This window comes from Anastrepha ludens, chromosome X (assembly GCF_028408465.1).
Source record: "Anastrepha ludens isolate Willacy chromosome X, idAnaLude1.1, whole genome shotgun sequence".
NCBI lineage: Eukaryota > Metazoa > Arthropoda > Insecta > Diptera > Tephritidae > Anastrepha > Anastrepha ludens.
Window position 1 is genome coordinate 15,035,432 of NC_071503.1, and position 19,437 is coordinate 15,054,868.

The 19,437-nt window shown below is 35.9% G+C and overlaps 2 protein-coding genes across 2 annotated transcripts; one reads left to right on the forward strand and one right to left on the reverse strand.

Annotated features, from left to right (window-relative positions):
* Nucleotides 1-500: 500 nt before the first annotated feature.
* LOC128869766 (piggyBac transposable element-derived protein 3-like) lies at nt 501-6,658 on the forward strand. Its single transcript, XM_054112371.1, has 3 exons — nt 501-1,254; nt 1,308-1,844; nt 6,456-6,658. The coding sequence occupies exons 1-3, from the start codon at nt 501-503 to the stop codon at nt 6,656-6,658; spliced, it is 1,494 nt and encodes a 497-aa protein (XP_053968346.1).
* Nucleotides 6,659-16,992: 10,334 nt separating this feature from the next.
* Nucleotides 16,993-17,603, reverse strand: LOC128869291 (probable fatty acid-binding protein). Its single transcript, XM_054111822.1, has one exon. The coding sequence runs from the start codon at nt 17,552-17,554 to the stop codon at nt 17,159-17,161; it is 396 nt and encodes a 131-aa protein (XP_053967797.1). The 5' UTR covers nt 17,555-17,603; the 3' UTR covers nt 16,993-17,158.
* Nucleotides 17,604-19,437: the final 1,834 nt, after the last annotated feature.

Below are 19,437 nucleotides of genomic sequence, written 5' to 3' on the forward strand. Positions count from 1 at the left end.
TTTATCAGCTCTTGTGCCCTAAGAAGTGACTCTTTTAGTCTAAGTTTCATCTCATTTGCGTAATTGTTTAACCCTTTCGACCCCAATGTTGCCTGTGAGCAACTTCGGCAGTTTAACAGCTTACGGAAAGCGTTCGTTTTGTTTTTGTCTGTTCGTTATAAATGATAACGGTACTTTTATGTATCTACTCAAAATATGAGCAAAAAAGATATCAGTTGTAGATCATTTAGCGAAGTTATGTTGAATAAACAGCAAGTGCAGCGCAGAAAATATTGTTGTGAAATTCAAAAGAGTTTTTAAAGTGAGTGATTAACTTTTATAATAATGAAAAAAATTAAAAAGTTTATATGACATGTTTTTTAGCAAGGATTTAGCTTTCTGAAACTGAATTTAAATTTGATTAGTTAAAAATATTAACCAGGTGAGTAATTTTCAAAGTTGCAATGTTGCCTGTGGGCAACCTTGGGCCATTGAAGTAATAAATATTTTTGTACTTAGTTATGAGACCGAAAGAGAAAGGATTGTCAGATGACGACATTGAGAGGATTGTTAACTTTGATTGGGATGCCTCTTCTGACGACGAAAGTGATGACGAGATGTATGACATTTCTGCAGTGCTAGAGAAGAATTTGGAAGGGATCGTGCAAAGAGGGGAAACTATAGAGATTGACCTTCTCGAAAATATGATTGCAGAAGAATGTGAGCCGAAATCTTGTGTGGCTGATAATTGCTTTGAAAAAGTTGACCCCAAGACACTAAAGTGGGAAAAAAGGCCATTTGCACCTTTGGAGACCAGTTGGGAAGAAAATACTTTGAAGGTCGACGATGTGATGATGCCAGTAGAATATTTCTGCACTTTTTTTAATAGCCAAGTTTTTGATTTGATCACACAACAAACAGATTTATATGCGCTGCAAGAACACGGCATTGGGCTCAAATGCACTGTTGAAGATATTAAACGCTATATTGGTATTTTGTTGTACATGGGTGTTTTAAAATTGCCTCAACTCAAAATGGCATGGTCAAAAGATTTAAATCTTACCGCTATAACAGATTCAATGCCGCGCGGAAAGTTTGAAAAAATAAAACAATGTTTACATTTCAACGATAACACTAAACAATCCAAAAAAGGCGATTTGAACTATGACAAGTTGTACAAAATACGTCCTTTACTAGACAGTCTCAAAGAAAATTTTGGAAAGCTACCCCAGGAAGAACATCAAAGCATTGATGAACAAATCATTGCGTTCAAAGGTATACATTCATAAACGTCATAATGAACATTTTAGTTTAAATTTTTGTTACAGGTCGATCGTCATTTAAACAATACAACCCTGCTAAGCCTCATAAGTGGGGTCTGAAAATGTTTACGCGTGCTGGAACCTCTGGATTAGTGTACGACTTTACGTTGTATGTTGGTGAAGGTACCTGTCCTGCTTATGGGTTGGGCCTATCTTCGGATATAGTTTTATATTTGGCTAAAGGTCTTCCTAAGGACAAACATTTTAAGCTTTATTTCGATAATTGGTTTACGTCAGTAAGCCTTCTGATCTCGTTGAAAGAAATGGGCATATTTGCAACAGGAACTGTACGTAAAAACCGCATAAGCAATTGCCAACTACTTTCAGATGCTGAGTTAAAAAAGCGTGGAAGGGAATCTTTCGATATGAAATGTGAAATCAACAATAATATTGCATGCGTCAAGTGGTTTGACAATAAGCCAGTTCAACTTATATCTTCGTGTGAAAGCAATGAACCTGTTGGTATATGCAAACGTTGGAATCCAAAGGAAAAAGCTTATATTGATGTTGCAAGACCTGCGATTGTTGCTTCTTACAATAAGGGTATGGGAGGAGTAGATTTGGCTGACATGCTCATGGAGCTCTACAAGGTCAATCACCGTTCAAATAAGTGGTTCATACGAATCTTCTATTGGTGCCTCGGAACATCCGTAACAAACGCATGGCTATTGTATAGAAAGCATTTAAACTTGATAAACCCGAGACAAAAGCATATTCCTCTAATAAAATTTCAACTAGAAATTGCTCATGAGTTGCTTACTGCCACTACTTCGCTCGGAAAAAGGAAAGGCAGACCATCGAATGTTGAAAAAGCTACCTCGATAGTATCCCTGAGCTCCCCATCAAGCAGCGTATCTTCCCAACAGTCCAAAAAGTACAGGTTCCAACCGAATCCTTCAGTCTCACAGCGTTACGATAAAATGGAACATTGGGTAGTCTTTAGTCAAAAGGGACGTTGCAGATTGTGCAAGACAGGAACCCCAATGTCCAAATGCCTTAAATGCAAAGTCCACCTTTGCTGTAATAACAATAAAAACTGTTTTTTGTCATATCATACCTAATTTTTCAAAATAAATAAAAATCATTAAAAGTTGTTCGAAAGGAAAAATTTGTTTATTTTGTATACCACCATTGCCCAAAGTTGCTCACAAGCAACTTTCGGTAGCGCTCAAACTGTGGGGCGTGACGACTCAAAATTTTGGGCAACTGCTTCTTAAACAAATACAAAAGGATTAAAATTAAAAAAAAAATTTTCGTTCCACAGGAAAAAAGTTGGGGTCGAAAGGGTTAAGTTATATACTGGTAGATTGTCCTCGATTATGTCAATTGGTAAGCGTGGACGTTTTCCGTATATTAACTCGTACGGTGAAAATTCCGTCTCTATGTTCGGTGTGGTATTAAAAGCAAATGCAAAATAAGGTAGCCATTGGTCCCATTCGTGATTTTCTACGAAGTGTAACAGAAATTCATTTAGGACTCTGTGACTCCTTTCAACTGTTATTGTCTGATGGTGATAGGGTGCTGAAAAGGTCTGCTTTATATTTAGTATTTCGCATATATTTTTCATTAATTCATTTGCAAACTCTGTACCTCGATCAGATTTTAATGTATTAAAAAGTCCGTATTTTAGTATTACCTGTTCTACTAGTGTCTTTGCGATAGAAATTGCTTCTTTAGTTTTCATTGGGAATAAGATTACGTATTTTGTCAGTTCGCATTGTACCGTTAAAATATATCGGAAACCATTTGATATAATCAATGGTCCTATCGTATCTATGCTTAAATTTTCAAAGCTTGTACTAGGTGTGTCCGTTAATGTCATTTTTTCTTTTATGTACTTTGTCATTCTTTACAACTGTTTATATATTGTTTTATTATTTTTCTCATGTTCTTCCATATGTATTTTTGTTTTAATTTTAAGATAGTTTTTCTTATACCCAGGTGTCCTCCTAGTGCTGAATTGTGATACTCAAAGATAAAATTTTTTATAATTTCTTCGTCATTAATTTGTTTTGGGGCTTTATATAAAATTATTTTTAAGGGTCTTAAATTTTGTTCTAATCTTTCAGTTTGCAACTTGTTGAATGCTTTCTTAAAATTTTCAATATTCATTTCTCTTAATAAATTATCTTTTTCTAGCGCTACTAGCTTTTCTATTGTATATTTCTTTTAGTCGCTATTGATGATAGTTTCGCCATGATTGAAACGTATTTCAGAGGCTCCTCACTATATTGGACTATTATATCCCCATTTTTATTTATCTGTGTTTTGGATCCTTTTATTTTTTCTTCGTATACGAATTTTAATCTTTTTATATTTCTTATATCGGCTGTGGACGTACAATCCCAAATGTTAAGTTGGCCTGACTTCGAATGAGAGTTGTAGTTCTCCTTGTCTACCCTGGTGTTATTTTTGGCAGACATTCCCCTTGTTATTACAAACATTTTATTATTGTCATCACAATCCGTTGGTATCATTTTTTTTAGTATGTTTGGGTCTATCTTTATTCGTGATAATGCATCGGCATTTGTGTTCATTTTGCCTTGCTTGTAGACTATTTCGAAATCATAGTCTGACAAATCAAGTCTAATCCTTGTCATCTTGGACGGAGGATTTTTGTGTGAAAATAAGGAGATAAGAGGTCTGTGGCCCGTTACCACGGTGAATTTTCTACCCATTAGGTATGGACGGAAGAAATTTATTCCCCAGTGAATCGCGAGTAGTTCTTTTTCTATGACCGATTTATTTATATCATGTTTTACTAAAGTTTTGCTTGCATACGATATAGGCAAATCTTTCCCTATTTCTCCTTTACTAAGTACTGCACCGAGTGCGAAATTAGATGCGTCTGTTGTGTGCACAAATGGTTGCTCGAAATTTGGATATTGTAAGATAGGTGGATTGATTAGTTTGCCTTTTAGTGATTCGAATGCTTTCTGACATTCGTCAGTCCAATCAAATACTTGTCCATTCTTTACAAGATTATTTAGGCACTTGGTTATTTGAGCAAAATTGTGTACAAAACGTCTATAATAATTGCAAAAAGCTACAAATCTCCTAACCTCGTCACTACTTTTGGGTACGGGGTATTTTTTTATCACTTCAAATTTTGATGTGTCTGTTTCTATGCCATCTTGCGTGATCAGATGTCCTCGGATTTTAAAAATACGCACTTTCTCGCATTTAGTTTTAAGTTATATTTTCGTAGTCTTTCAAAAACTGCAATTAAATTACTGTTGTGGTGTTTTAGACTACAGCCAAACACTATAATATCGTCTACGTATAAAAATGCATTGCTATCTAAACCACTCAAAGCTATTGTAAGCATTCTTTGAAAGCTATTGCTAGATATTTTGAGTCCAAATGGTAAGCGTTTAAATTGGTAATGACCTTGTCTTGTGGAGAATGCAGTCAAGTGTCTTGAGTGTTTGTCTAGCGTTATCTGGTGAAAAGAGCTTGTAGTCTAAGAGCTGGCTACATGAAAATGCCCGCATCAGGTACATGGCTAATTTATTTTTAAAATAATAGTATTAGTGTAGACGAATATAAAAATGAATGTCTGCCATTGCAAAACTGGGGCGCAAAGGGGGATACGCAGTGAAAGGGGTGAATTTTGGGTGGGAAAAAATTCATAAGGTACAGGGATTCTATTTACGGGAAAAGTTTGGTTATATATTTGAGAAAGTGTAAAAAATTGGCAGACATTTTGCGAGGGGCTAACTCGCCGGCAGACTGCGCTGAAGATTGCAAAAATTAATTTAAAAAAAATCATAAGGTACATGAGTTCCAATTATTGTGTTTTAAAGTTTAAACATTCCAAAAGTCATTTACAAAATGGCAGACAAAAAATTGAGGGCTAAGGCCGCGGCAGACGACGTTAAAAAGTGCGCTACACATCAACATTTTTTGTCACATTCGCAATCGGAATCTGATTCGGGCGTGATATCTCCTTCGCTATCGCTATATTCATCTTCATTTGATTCGCTTTCTGCATTAACGTCTTCATCGCCTGTAACAAAGCACAAAGCAAAATGATTTTTAGACATTTAATAGAATGGAATAGTTATATGTTCTGTGGATAAATATATTACCTTCGTTTGTTCCAGGATCAATAATATCTTGTATTGTACTAGGCAGCTGTGGTCCGTAGAACCATTTAAATGTATACTTTCCCTCTACTAATATCCATCCGCAAGTTTCTGGTCGTAAATATGATGGAATTTTCTTATGAGCATTTTTCCATATTGTAGCAATATATTTGGTCATCATTAAATGCTGCGTTAATTCAGCCTGGCTAGGAGGCAAAGTGGATGAGTCAAAATTCTGAAATTTTTTTTTCTGGAAAGGCTCCTCCAAATCGTTGACCTTATAGGTTTTTAAAAATAAGGCGAATCGTGCATCATTTACGGAGCTCAACAACGGAAAGTTGTACAAATTACAGATAAACTTTTCAAGAGTCGGGAAAACAGCGGTTTCATCACAGTCTTCATGTCCAATTTGACCGAATGCTTTTTGTAAGTCTTCATTTTTCTTTAAAATCTGTAAAGGACGTTGCTTTCCCTTGCGAAATAATGCGGGATTAAAATCGCAGCCAGTTAAAGCATGAAATCCTGGCAGAGATTGACACATTGGGCCTTATGCATAATAAGTGAGCATTTGCTCGAGTAAAGTCTGGTGAGATCTATCTCAAGTAGGTGAGTTCGAGCAAACCGACCGAGCTCATGCTCAATTTGGTATGCATAAAAATGAGATAGAGCAAATACCTTGAACTCGAGTTAGCTGAGATCAAACCGCTTGTTTGATTAGTTGCAAAAATGAGTTCAGATAGTGAAAGTGTAAAAAATAAAAAAAATAAATAATTAGAAAACTTTGTGGCGAATATAAAGAAAAAACTGGTGTGGAAATAAGCGAAAAAAATGTAATGAAGAAAATTGCTAATATGAAGTGCCGAGTAAGGTCAAAAAGTGGCAAAAATAAAACGGGGAAAAAAAAAATTTATTTAAAAAAATGGGAACATAAATTATTTGAATTACTTTCTGCTAAATCGAATCCAGCTATCGGAAAAGTTACCAGTAAGCGTGCCGTTATAATGCATGGCTTTTTTTGGTGAAAATAAATTGTTTTTGTTTTTTTATTTTACTTTTTCCACTGGAGGCGATTTTTCGGTAGGCGTTAATGCTAATGAGAGTTCCAGCAGCAACTTAGAGAGTGCAGTGGGCATTAATAATGACAGCTCCACCAGCAGCGCGGCAGTACAGGGCACACCCGTAGATATCCCATCTGTGCCACCACAACAAACATCAAAAAGAAAGCTAAATGATAACGAATATGATATTCGGCCGGTAACTCTTCGTTAGGCTAAGGAGCATAGAGCTAAAAAAGTCCCTTAGTTGAGCCGTTTTTGTTGTATTATTTCTTGATTAGCAAAAACAAAGTATAAATACAAAAACTATTTGTTACATAAAGCTTTTAAATAAAACCCTAGGTATAGGAGTAAGAATAAGTTAGAATTGAGAGTACTCTTAAAATAAAAACCAACTTTATTATTATGGAACTGCATTAAAAGCAGGATTAATACCGCTAATATGATTGCTTAAATCTGATAACTTAATTTAATTACAGGCCAAACGAATCTTCGATGAGTATGAGACAGAGGAAACGAAAAGTTTAAAATATTCGGCCATCTTTATACTTGTAAACACGCGAGTCAACTAAAAGGCAGTCTCACCTTTTTGTGAGATCGATCCCAAAAAAGTGAGCAACTTATTGCTGTTATGCATACCAAAGTGAGCTCCAACTCACGAACATTTCATGACTTGAGTTCAAACTCGACATGTGAGATCTATCTCACGCACCGAGTAAAAGCAAGCGAGTTCAACAATTTTTATGCATACCTAACCTACCTTTTACTCCAAAACTCGAGTCTGAGCAAATGCTCGCTTATTATGCATAAGGCCCATTATCTCGCCTAACTTTTCATGCAACGTCGATACGTCAATTATTCGTTGCTTATTCCAAACCCTTGTTTGAATATAAACTTTGCTATTGTGTTGTACGTGAATCATATTAGCCAACATAATAATTAAAATATCCGTATCTGAGCATTTTATTAGAATGTTCGCTGTTGACTCGATATTGCACGCATGATATACTATTTTTGAATCCGCCTCTTCATGCAAATCGAGAGTAAACTTATCATTTTTTGAAAATAATATGCTTTCATTCACAGCTTCATATTGATAACAGTTATCAAAATTGGGTAGCATTTTTTTATTTTGAAAGAATGGAATTAATTCTTGATTTTGCCAGTTCACGATTAAAAATTTCACGAGTGCCTCTTTGAAAAAGCTATTTCGGAGTTCTTTATTAAAGTCTGATGGTCTTGATTGTTCAGGTCCAGAAATCACGTACATACGATTACCAGAGGAACCGCTTCGCTGAGATCTTTCGTAATATTTGATAGATGGTGACCAATATCTATCAAAAATTACATGAATTTCACGGGCTGCATTGTTAGTCACCATTTGAAGTATTTTTTTGGAGATACTTCCAAATGTTTTTGGTAAGTCCTTGATACAATGTATGAGAAAGAATCCGTCTATTAAACAAATGTCAGTGTAGCTTGGGGCTGTACTTTGAACATCTTTTTCCAACGACTTCAACAAAACAGATTTATCTGTTTTATAAATCGATCCATCGAAGTGACACATACACATTGGAACGGGTGTTAGAGGATAAGTCAATATTTTTTCAACATTAGCATTGTCATTCATTGAAATAGCTAACATTCGGCCGAACAAGTCACGCTGTAGTCGTACTTCTTGAACTTTATTATTTATCGAGACAAATCTTTTCTGGGTTGAAGTAGCGAAATTCAGTATTTTATTTTGTTTAATAGTTAATTCGAAACGATCATCAGACGCAGCACATTCAGAAATAAACTTTTCTCTTAAACCACGGCCAGTTCTTTCCACATTTAATAAAAAGTCGCTCACTTCTTTCGATGCTGCTCGTCCAGTTGGAATATTAAACAATTCATTGCTCCGAGTATCTTCGCTGCTCTGAGTGTCTTCGCTGCTCTGAGTATCTTCGGTGTTGAAAGGATTCATATTTTGTTTTAATATAGTTATAAAATTCTGTAACTGAGTATTATCTTTTTTAATTTGGTGTTTTTCTAAGTCTCTGGTGATATCTTGACTTCTTTTTAAGCGTGTTACATCGAATGTATGTGATACAATAGTTGATCGGATGCCATGGCTTTTAGCCCATCTTTGCTGCGCTGAGATAGAGTTTGTAAAGTGCATTATACCAATTAATCGTCTTGAAGCAGTAGCATTAACCGTTTGCTCTAACGTCAAATCAACAGGCATTCGTGAAAATGGCTTTTCTGTCCTCTTCACACCAAAAAATCCATTTTTAAAATCTTCCTCGAGGCCTGGATGTGTTATTTGCACTCTTAAGAAATTATCATGATATTTTAGTAGCCATCGAGAATAATTTCCTTGATTGAAAACAAAAAATAAGTTGACTAGCTTTGGTATGACTTTTTTCAAAAGTTCAAAACCACTGAGACGAATGCTTCTTGAAAACATTAGATAGTAATTGACAAAGCGAATGTACATCGCGTAATACTGTGCAGTTTTACCGTGTTTTCCGTTTAACACTTGCGATTCAAATATCAAGTATTCATTTAGTAAATCATTCAATGATGTATTTTGAATTTCCAAAGTCGATAAAGATGTTGATTGCAATTGATTAACAATCTCGATCAAATCATCGTCGATGGTTTTATCTTCTTTTCGCAGGAATTCTTCGAAAAGTAATGATCTCAATCCTAATGTCACTAACGGGTGCAATCGTTTACAGCGATTGAAATGTTTGCCAGTGAAAAATCCGTTTACTGATCCTGAAGCCAATAACCCACTTTCAACCATCATATATATTAGACCACTCTCATCTATGAATTTTCCAACAGCTTTAAAATAAGCCATCATTATATGGAAACTACCAAGATGAATGAAAAGGTTATTGAACTGTGATTTCTCCGTACACTGAATTTGATAAGCTACTTTAGCGATTGCCAAATCATACGTCACTTGTATATTTTTTGGCTTTGGCGCATTGTTTCGATGACAACAGATACGTTCGTATGTGAAATATTAATCGGTGTAAGATAAGATACCTTTTGTTTAACTGACTGATCATCTACAATTTTACTATTATACCCGACCCACATAGGTGTATTAGGAATTTTTAGGTAATGTGAAATTACCCATGTTACATCTAACTTTTCGTAAAAAACATAATTACTGGCTTCAACATCACGTAAATTGCTTTCAAGAGATAATAATCGATCAGTGAGCTTTGTTTTTTTCAAGTACGGAAGTATCTCCGTCGATATAACTTCATATGTTCTTCTTCTTTTCGCAGGAACGAATAATAATGTTTTCAGCTTCGGGTTTGTCAGAACGGAATGACCTGCTATTATATTTTGATATATAATTCCCACTGTATCATGCAGCGTATCTTTTCCGCTACACGTTTCAACAAATCGATCGTAGTTGTCAAATGTTATTTCTGTGCAGTAGTGAGGGGATAATTCAATGCTTTGAGGACAAATTACTGATTTATTGAGGGATGAAAATGTCGCTTCCGTTTCCAACTCCTCAACAGTATTGTAACTTACACATTGACCGTATTTATTAAGTAAATCTATAACTTTTCGGCTACTTGTCATGCTTTTTAAGGTCATTCCAAGCGTGATCTGCTTGGACGTTTTGATTTTACCATTATGAACAGCATAAACTAAATCTTGGGCTATAGAGTTGACTTTTCGAGTACAATTGGAACTTTTCACAGTTCTGGGATCATTTTCGCAGATTAAAGAAGTTAAAAATTGTACAATATCAGTAGGAATTTTATATTCACCTTTGATCAGGTCCTCTGAAGTCAGCTGTTGAGGTAGTGGATCTTTTTTTATGGCCATAATTTTTTTCCTCAAAACATATGCAGCTCGTTGCAATGTTTCAGTATCTTCAAATTCGCTAAATGTTTCTGCCGATATAATAAATTTTCTGCTCGGTGCAATAATTTGACGGTTATGCAATTCAATTATTTGTAACTGCTTGGCAATTTTTTTTCAATCTTTTGCAGCAATTTCGTACTCGTTATTAATAGTTCGAAACTATCATATTTCTCCGAAAACAATTTATACAACGCACTTTTGGCGTACTGTACTAAAAATTTCAAAGAATAGCATTGCTTGCTTCCTATCGTATTTTCAGCGATAAAAGAATACAGTTCATTGTCAACTAACTCATGAACGTTTCTTGCACTATGCCAATCTGACTGTTTTGGCTTACATGTATTATGGTAATAAACAACACGATTATCTCCTAATCTCTCGATTTTCGATAATATTTTATAGTCATTTAAGGCAGTTGCATTTGTGACAATTTTTTTAATTAAAATTTCACTATCAGATCGTATCAAAAGAAGCGCTTTTTGCCCTTGCTTCTTCCTTTGCTTGATTACAAAACAAACAGATACCTGCATTCTTTAATTTTGAATTTCCAGGTTGTCGTTCCACATCTAATTGTTCATGTGAAAGTTGACTGTCACTGAATACATCAGACGACCGTCATTGTTTTCTGACACATTTATATATATTTAATTGATCAATTAATTCTTTAAAAATATTTTTAAATACCGATGCACATTTTGAAAATTATTTTCTATTAAAAGTATGTGCATACTATATACCATATAAACAAAAAAATTATTACCAGCTGAATTGTCACATTGTGAAATAATAGATGTGGAACCTTGCGGAAAATCATCCCCTATGGATTGATTACTCACTGTAAAAATTAATAAATCGTTCGATAATTTATTTCGCTTGTAAATATATACGTACACAACATAATGTATGTAAAATATATTATTACCTGCCGAATGTTCGGCTGCGGAGACGTAGATGCCTCAATGGACGTGTGGCCTTGTGGTGATTTTGCTACTTCCAATTGATTGTTCTCTGTACAAATTGATAATAGTTCAATTATTTATACCGAGGCGTAATTAAATTTCTTATAATAACAACTTTCAACGAATATTGCAAACTTACCGTTATATTTATCCAAATATTTATTTTGGATGGATGTAAATGCTTTATAGCAAAGTCAATGATAACCACTGACACCGTCCACTATTTCTGGTAACACAATATCACTGTATTTCAAATCAAAAGCGATACGAACTTTCGAAATATGTTGGCACTTTTTTAATTTGTCTTCTTCGAAAATTATAATTTTTTCACTGATCATGCTACAGTTAAAAACGCACTTCTTCCCACTCGTAGCCATGATGCAAACAAAATCAAAAATATTGAAATATAACGTCTACTCTCTTCTACGTTTTGGAATATACTAAACTCTCAGTGGTCTTGTGCGGCATCACTTTGTACTGCGTCACTTGCTCTATTATACACGAAAACATCTGCTTCTCCCCATCAACATTTACATTATATTCCGCTCCCAAATATACCTATATACAAATCTGGGACCTTATACCTGCGACAAGTTATTTGGCTACTTTCGCTTTCAAAATTTTGTGAGCATTTACCTTCACTTTTCACAAGTGAAGAAACCAAATACTGACTAATATTAATTAATCGTTTAAAATAAATTGATATATTGTACTTATAAACAACCATAATATTAACGTTGAAAAAAACAAATTGTTTATAAAATTCCCTAAAAATAAAAGTTATAAAATAATGAATTTCATTGATATATTTCATAAATATCGATAATAATTCTTCTGCACTTAAATATCAAGAATGCGACTAAAAATGTTGATGTGTAGCGCACTTTTTAACGTCGTCTGCCGCGGCCTTAGCCCTCACTTTTTTGTCTGCCATTTTGTAAATGACTTTTGGAATGTTTAAACTTTAAAATACAATAATTGGAATTAATGTACCTTATAATTTTTTTTTAATTAATTTTTGCAATCTTCAGCGCAGTCTGCCGGCGAGTTAGCCCCTCGCAAAATGTCTGCCAATTTTTTTACACTTTCTCAAATATATAACCAAACTTTTCCCGTACATAGAGTCCCTGTACCTTATGAATTTTTTCCCACCCAAAATTCACCCCTTTCACTGCGTATCCCCCTTTGCGCCCCAGTTTTGCAATTGCAGACATTAATTTTTATATTCGTCTACACTAATACTATTATATTCAATATAAATTAGCCATGTACCTGATGCGGGCACTATCTATATAGCCATCTATTGTCATGTCGAGCGTTGAAAAATATTTTGCGCGACCCAGTTTGTCTAGTACGTCTTCTATTCTTGTCAACGGAAATTTATCATTAATAATCTTTTTGTTTAGTTGTCTATAGTCTACTACAAGCCTCCATTTTTTTTTGTCTCCGCTACTTTTCTTTGGTATAATCAAAAGAGGTGAATTATAGGGGCTCACTGATGGTTCCACTATGTCGGTTTGCAATAAATTTTCTACTTGTTCTTCTATTTCTTCAATATTTTCCATTTAAAATGTAATTATAGAAATTCATTTTATTGTATGATATATATATATTTTTTTTTTTCTTAATACATTAAAAATTTGAAAAAAAATTTTATTTTATTGTAATATTTTTTTTTTTGTTTTTTTTTCAACGCCATTGTGCATTTTATTAAAGTTAATACAAATTCTACACTTTTTTTATTTTCATTAAGGTGCACGAATATTCAATTTTATGTTTGTTTAACTGAATGGTAGGTAGGTAGGTTTGGCAGCCGCATCGCACATAGAGACAACGATGCCACTTAGACCATGGAATGGGTCCGTTGTGAGCCGCGGGGGCTGGGCTACATTTCCCCTTCCATATTGAACCATCCTGAGCTTTTGACAAAGCGTAAAAGGTTGTTGATACCTAAAGTGTATAGATTATCTATGTTCGTTAAGAAGTAGGACTTTAAAAATCGGTTTCTGCTTCTGGATAGAGCCGGGCATGTGCAAAAAAGGTGTTGAATTGTTTCCAATTCCTCCTCATTTCTGCAGCTACGACAGAAATCATGCGTGTATACGCCTAATCTCCTTGCATGATTTCCTATGAGACAATGTCCTGTGAGGGCCCTTACTAAGGTCCTGATTTGAAGTCTACTCAGTCTTATAATACTCTTGGACAGACGTAGGTTAAGCCTTGGCCATGTTTGCCTAGCAATTTCGCAGGTGTTAGCGCTAATCCATCTCTGATTTGCAGAGTTGATTAGTGCGTCCTTAATGAGAAGCTTACAAGTTGCGAGAGGTATCTCCATAAAATTATTTATGTCTGGCATACAGGTACCTTCTCTTGCAAGTTGGTCTGCCCTACAGTTCCCTGGTATATCTCTGTGGCCTGGGACCCAGCATAATATTATACGATATTGTTTGGCCATCTCATTTAGAGATTGGCGACAACGTAAGACACTCCTTGATGTTGTTTGGAATGCATCCAGGGCTCGTAGGGCAGCTTGGCTGTCTGATAGAATGCAGATATCCGTTGATGATATTCTGTTTATCTTTAACCATTTTTAGGCTTCATGAATAGCGTTTATTTCCGCTTGAAAAACGCTACAGTGATCCGGTAATTTAAAGGATTCACTAATAGAAAGCTCTTCGCAAAATAACCCTGATCCTACACCGGTGTCCATTTTGGATCCGTCCGTGTAGATCTTAACGGGTGTGTTGGGTGTTGGATCTTCTTCAAGCCATTCCAGTCTAGAAGGGATTTTCATTAGGAAATTCCTTTCGAAGCAAAGAATGGGAGGGTGATAATCACAGTCACCGGGTATATCCGTGTAGGAGTCTAAAATGGTTGAATGTCCATGTGTGACAGTTCTCCATTGTGAGCTCGCTTTGAGCCTTAAAGCGGCGCAGGCCGCTGAGTATTTGCAGAAGAGATCTAGGGGTGGCAGATGTAGCATGATGTCCAAAGCCATGGATGGCGTGGTTTTCATAGCGCCACATATTGCTAGTTCCGCTGATCTCTGCACCTTATTCAATAAATTAGAATAGGTTTTTTTCTGCAAAGCACACCACCAGACAACATTTCCATATAGAAGAATGGGTCTGACGACAGCAGTGTAGGTTTAATTCCCCAGGTCTTCCCTAAAGCTCTCTTACAGGCATAAAAAGCTAGGTTCGCTTTCCTGACCCTTTCTAAGGTGTTTGACTTCCAAGTGAGTTTCCTATCTATGTTTAGTCCCAAGTACTTGGTTTCTTCCGAAATCACAAGAGCTTCCCCTTTGAGCGTAATTGGACTTAGCTGAGGGATTCTGTGTTTCCTAGTGAACAATATGAGTTGTGTTTTGTCTGGGTTGACTCCTAGACCACACTTTCCTGCCCACCTAGAAAGTATATCTAGAGCATTTTGTATTAGGTCTCTTAATGTAGATACAAATTTACCAGAGACAGCAATAACAACATCGTCGGCGTAAGCTATCACCTTACAGCCCACCGATTCCAGTATTAACAGAAGTTTATTTACAACTGCGTTCCATAAAAACGGTGAGAGGACTCCACCTTGCGGTGTACCTCTACTTACCGATCTCCTGAGCACCGATTCTCCTAGTTCCGCTTCAATGATTCTGCTATTTAGCATTTTGCCAATGAAGCCTACCAAGCCCGGTTCTACCCTAAGATCAGTGAGTGCTGCAGTAATTGCCCCCCCTTCAACATTGTTAAAGGCCCCTTCAATATCAAGGAAAGCGGCTAAAGTAAATTCCTGTTTGTGCAGTGAACTCTCTGCCGTGTAAATAAGGTTATGTAGAGCTGTCTCTACCGATTTCCCTTTCATGTAGGCATGTTGTGACGTAGAGATAAGATTTCTATCTATAGTTAGGCTTAAGTGAAATTCTATCAACCTCTCCAAAGTTTTCAATAGGAAGGAGGAGAGAGATATCGGTCTTAAGTCTTTTGGATGGGTATGTGAGTTTCTACCAGCTTTTGGAATGAAAACAATTTTGACTTGTCTCCACTTCAGAGGTATATGACCGTAGAGAAAGCAACCTTTGAAGATTGCTAGTAGTCCGTGTGCTAGATATCCGGCGGCCTTTTGCAGTTCCACCGGGTAAATGCCATCTGGGCCCGGTGATTTAAAAGGTTTGAAACTTTCAATCGCCCATAAGAGCCGATCCTCAGAAATAGCATCTATTCTGACTTCACGACATTGTGCTGTATCTTCCATGTCATGCCCAGTAATGTCTGAGCAGCCTGGAAAATGAGTGTCGAGTAAAAGTTCTAGAGACTCTTTACTGGTTGTAGTGAAAGTACCATCACTTTTCTGTAGCAGTTCCCAATTTTGAGGGCTTCCCGCTAAAATCTTACGAAGTCTGGAGGCCTCAGTTGCCCCCTCAACCTCTTCACAAAAGGATTTCCAAGATTGCCTTTGGGCAATTCTGATTTCCTTCTTGTAGATTCTCAGAGCATCTTTATAGCCTTTCCAATCTTCATCGAGACGTGTTTTCTTTGCCTCAACCGTCCACCACTTAGGCTTGGGTTTACCCCTCAGTCTTCTTATGGGACAGGCTACCGCCAAGGCAGCATTCATGTTGTAGGTAATCTTGTCAACCAAATTTTCTAGTCCTTCTATGCTTTGTGGCACCGCTGATGGACATGTTCCTAGGGTAGCCCCGATACAATCTATATACCTATATACCCATATAACTGAATGCAAAAAGTCACATTTGTTCTTATACCAGTTTTGTGCTTAAATACTTGTCAATGATAAAAATTTTAAATTAAATGTTAATATATTTAAATGCATTAGCGAAAAATCTCTATTCAACAATATTTATCATAGCATGTGTGAACAATTTGGTGCGCGTCGTTAATAATATTGAGAATTATTTCACTTTAATTAGCCGCCTAATCACATAAAAATAGTTAATTGTTACCTAATAACAACTTCATACATTTAATTACATTATTTTATGCGTTAATCAGCAAATAACACAGGCCAACAACCAAAAAACTTTTTCGATAATTTTAACTAAGGTTTTAAGGTTTTTTTATGCTGAAAACGAATATGACCTTGAAAATGCTCCATCACGTCAGGATTTTTGGCAATTTGAGGTTAAAAAATCAAAAATGCAGATTTTGGCCATTTTTTTAATTTTTTTTTGGGCAAGGTAAAGTTTTTTTTAATTTTCCACAACGGCATCGCAAAGTACTAGTCTTCAGCTTTAAAATGCATTTTTTAAATATTTTTACGATTGATATAAAAAAAGTTATTCTATTTTGAATTGGAGACTTTTAGATATGCAAATTCAACCTTTCTAACTCTCTAACGCCCCTGTAAAGGGCGAATTCAAAATAGAATAACTTTTTTTATATCAATCGTAAAAATATTTAAAAAACTGCATTTTGAAGCTGAAGACTAGTACTTTGCGATGCCGTTGTGGAAAATTAAAAAAAAACTTTACCTTGCCCAAAAAAAAATTAAAAAAATGGCCAAAATCTGCATTTTTAGACTTTTTAACCTCAAATTGCAAAAAAACCTGACGTGCTGGAGCATTTTCAAGGTCATATTCGTTGTCAGCATAAAAAAACCTTCAAGAAAAACCCATAGCCGTTTTAAAAGTTGTGAAAAAGCGAGATTTTGTTGGCCTGTGTAATCAGTCATAAACAAAATTGGGATATTCACAATCCAAAATATATATATATGTATGTGTAGTTATATAAAGTACAATGTATGCTGTATGATAGTTAGTTTTTCAATCATTAGTTTATCGCAAGAAGTGGCATTTTTTATTTTAAATTACTTTAGCTTTTTGTTACTGTTGTTTTGAACTTCGCATGTAGCGCACTGCGTATTTATACAGCCTTGTAGACTCTGACGGACTTCACGTCGTTGAGGGTGAGAGTAGTCACTAGCTCGGAGTCAGTGAATTCACGAATAATGGTCGATGGTTTGTCACCCTTCTGTTCTTGCACCAATTTGTTGCCATCTAGAGTGAAGACGCTCTTCACTTTGCGACCATCAAGTGTCTCTTCATCGAATTCCTCGCCCAGCTTGAAGTTGACCGTAGTTGTCTTAAAGGTTGAGGTAGTGGTGAAAGAGTAATTATCACCATCCTTCTTCAGTTCAACGGTGGGGCTGACACTGTTACCCATTTTGCGTAGAACCATACCGACACCTAATTCCTTCATGTATTCGTCGAAGTTTTCACTCTTTTCTGATTTGTATTTCTTTCCTTCCGAGACAGCCATTTTTACTAATGATTTATTTAGCGTTTACTTTAAAATTGAAAACTCGAAAAAAATGGAGCACACACGCGATACTAGAGAGCGACACTTGATGACCTGGCAGGATCGCCATGAAAAGTACTTTATTATCGGGGAAGAGCTTTAGAGCAAACCTGCCGACTAAAGGTTCGCCATGAGAAGTCTTTATTATCCGGGAAGAGCTTTAGAGCAAACCTGCCGACTAAAGGTTCCTTTTAAATAAAAGATTTTTTTTTTATTTAGTTAGGGCAAATGACTGCCTTCCAACTACCAAGCTAAGACTGAATTGCCCGCCTTCTGATAGAATGGCTTTATTTTATACTTTCTTTTTGTCTTCTCATCAATAAAATATGTAATTACAACTAAACATTGTTACAAGTAAAAATCAATAACAAAATTATAAATTCATAAAAATACTATACAATAAAATTTTGCTTAGGCTGACTTAAATTTTGCTTAGGCAGACTTACTTGACAGTAAGCTATGGTTTTGCTTTGGAGTGAGGTATCATATGACCGGAAAAATGCATTTGGTGTGTGCCATGTGTTTACTTATGTTTCGGGTTTCAAAAAAAAGGAAAAGAATTTCGTCATTGAAATTAAAGTGTTTATTTGACAACAATGGCATTGACATTGAAATGGTTTACATAATTTAAGTTTGAGCTCATTTACCTATTAAAAATATATTTAAAGAATTCGAAAGAAGTTTGAAAGTGAAGTGAAGGTACTCTACACCTCTAATCCCTTGCCTGGGAAAAGTTATGGAAAAAATCGGTGCTACTAGGCTCTCCTGGTATCCTTATTCCAACAATCTAATCCATCCAAATCAGTTAGCCTTCTAAAAGGGTCAAAGCACTATCGATGCACTCTTATATCTAGACCAATTCATATCTGACGCCTTATTCAACAAAAATCATGTTACGTTACCTTCACTCAACTTTGAAAAGGCCTTCGATCGTATTGGTACACAAGTAATCCTAGGTTGGGCCTCGCATCTACAACTTTGTTAAATCGTTCCTTTCCAAACGCAAAATCAAAGTCCTTATTTCTAATATTTCCTCCTCCACTCTACCTCTTGATAACGGCACTCATCAAGGCTCACCCCTCTCAGTCATTCTCTTCACCATAGCATTTGACGAAATAAGCTCCATCCTGTCTAACTTCTCTAATATCCGGCATCAAACATAAACCGATGACATTCACCTATTTTCAAAATTGTCTGACCTTAACTCGACAGTGTCTATTTTCGAGGAAATTCTCTTCAGCTTATCCTCATGTTCCCTTGCCTCCGGCGCTTCCAATTCCCATACTAAATCCAAGTTACAACATATTTGTAAAAAACATAATTGTAGTTTCCCAATACTCACATACAAATATCCTATGCTCACATACACTCAAGTTTCTTGGAATTGTTATAGACAGAAAGCACTCATGTAAATACCATTGCCAGTACCTCAGAGATAGACTGGTTATAAACTCAAACATTGTAAAATACCTGTCATCCAAACGTTCGTTCATGGGCCCAGCTTTACTAACGTTGTAAGAGATCTTACTCTTTCTGTCATCAAGTACGCTCTTGAAATCTACGGTCATCAGGCAAAGAATTATATATTATAAAAATGCTTGCGGCGAAATATCACACTGCTATTCGCAGAGCACTTCGGGCATTGCCCATGTCACCCATAAAAAACATTCTGGCGGAATCCGGGCTACTGTTCTTGAAAGACAACATGGGGGACAATATCTGCAAACTTTACCCTAAGCTCACCCTCAGCACCAATATTGCACGCTAACCAACACGCAATAACATCAAGGGTACCAAGCCACACCGGCATCGACGGCAATACCTACGCAGACAAAATGGCCAAA

Excerpts from the sequence above, each read along its gene's own strand:
- LOC128869291 (XM_054111822.1), bottom strand. The coding sequence starts at position 17,554 with ATGGCTGTCTCGGAAGGAAAGAAATACAAATCAGAAAAGAGTGAAAAC.
- LOC128869766 (XM_054112371.1), top strand. The coding sequence starts at position 501 with ATGAGACCGAAAGAGAAAGGATTGTCAGATGACGACATTGAGAGGATT. Across the intron at positions 1,255-1,307 it reads ACAAATCATTGCGTTCAAAG|GTCGATCGTCATTTAAACAA; the intron begins GTATACATTCAT and ends TTTTTGTTACAG. Across the intron at positions 1,845-6,455 it reads TGTTGCTTCTTACAATAAGG|GCGATTTTTCGGTAGGCGTT; the intron begins GTATGGGAGGAG and ends TTTCCACTGGAG.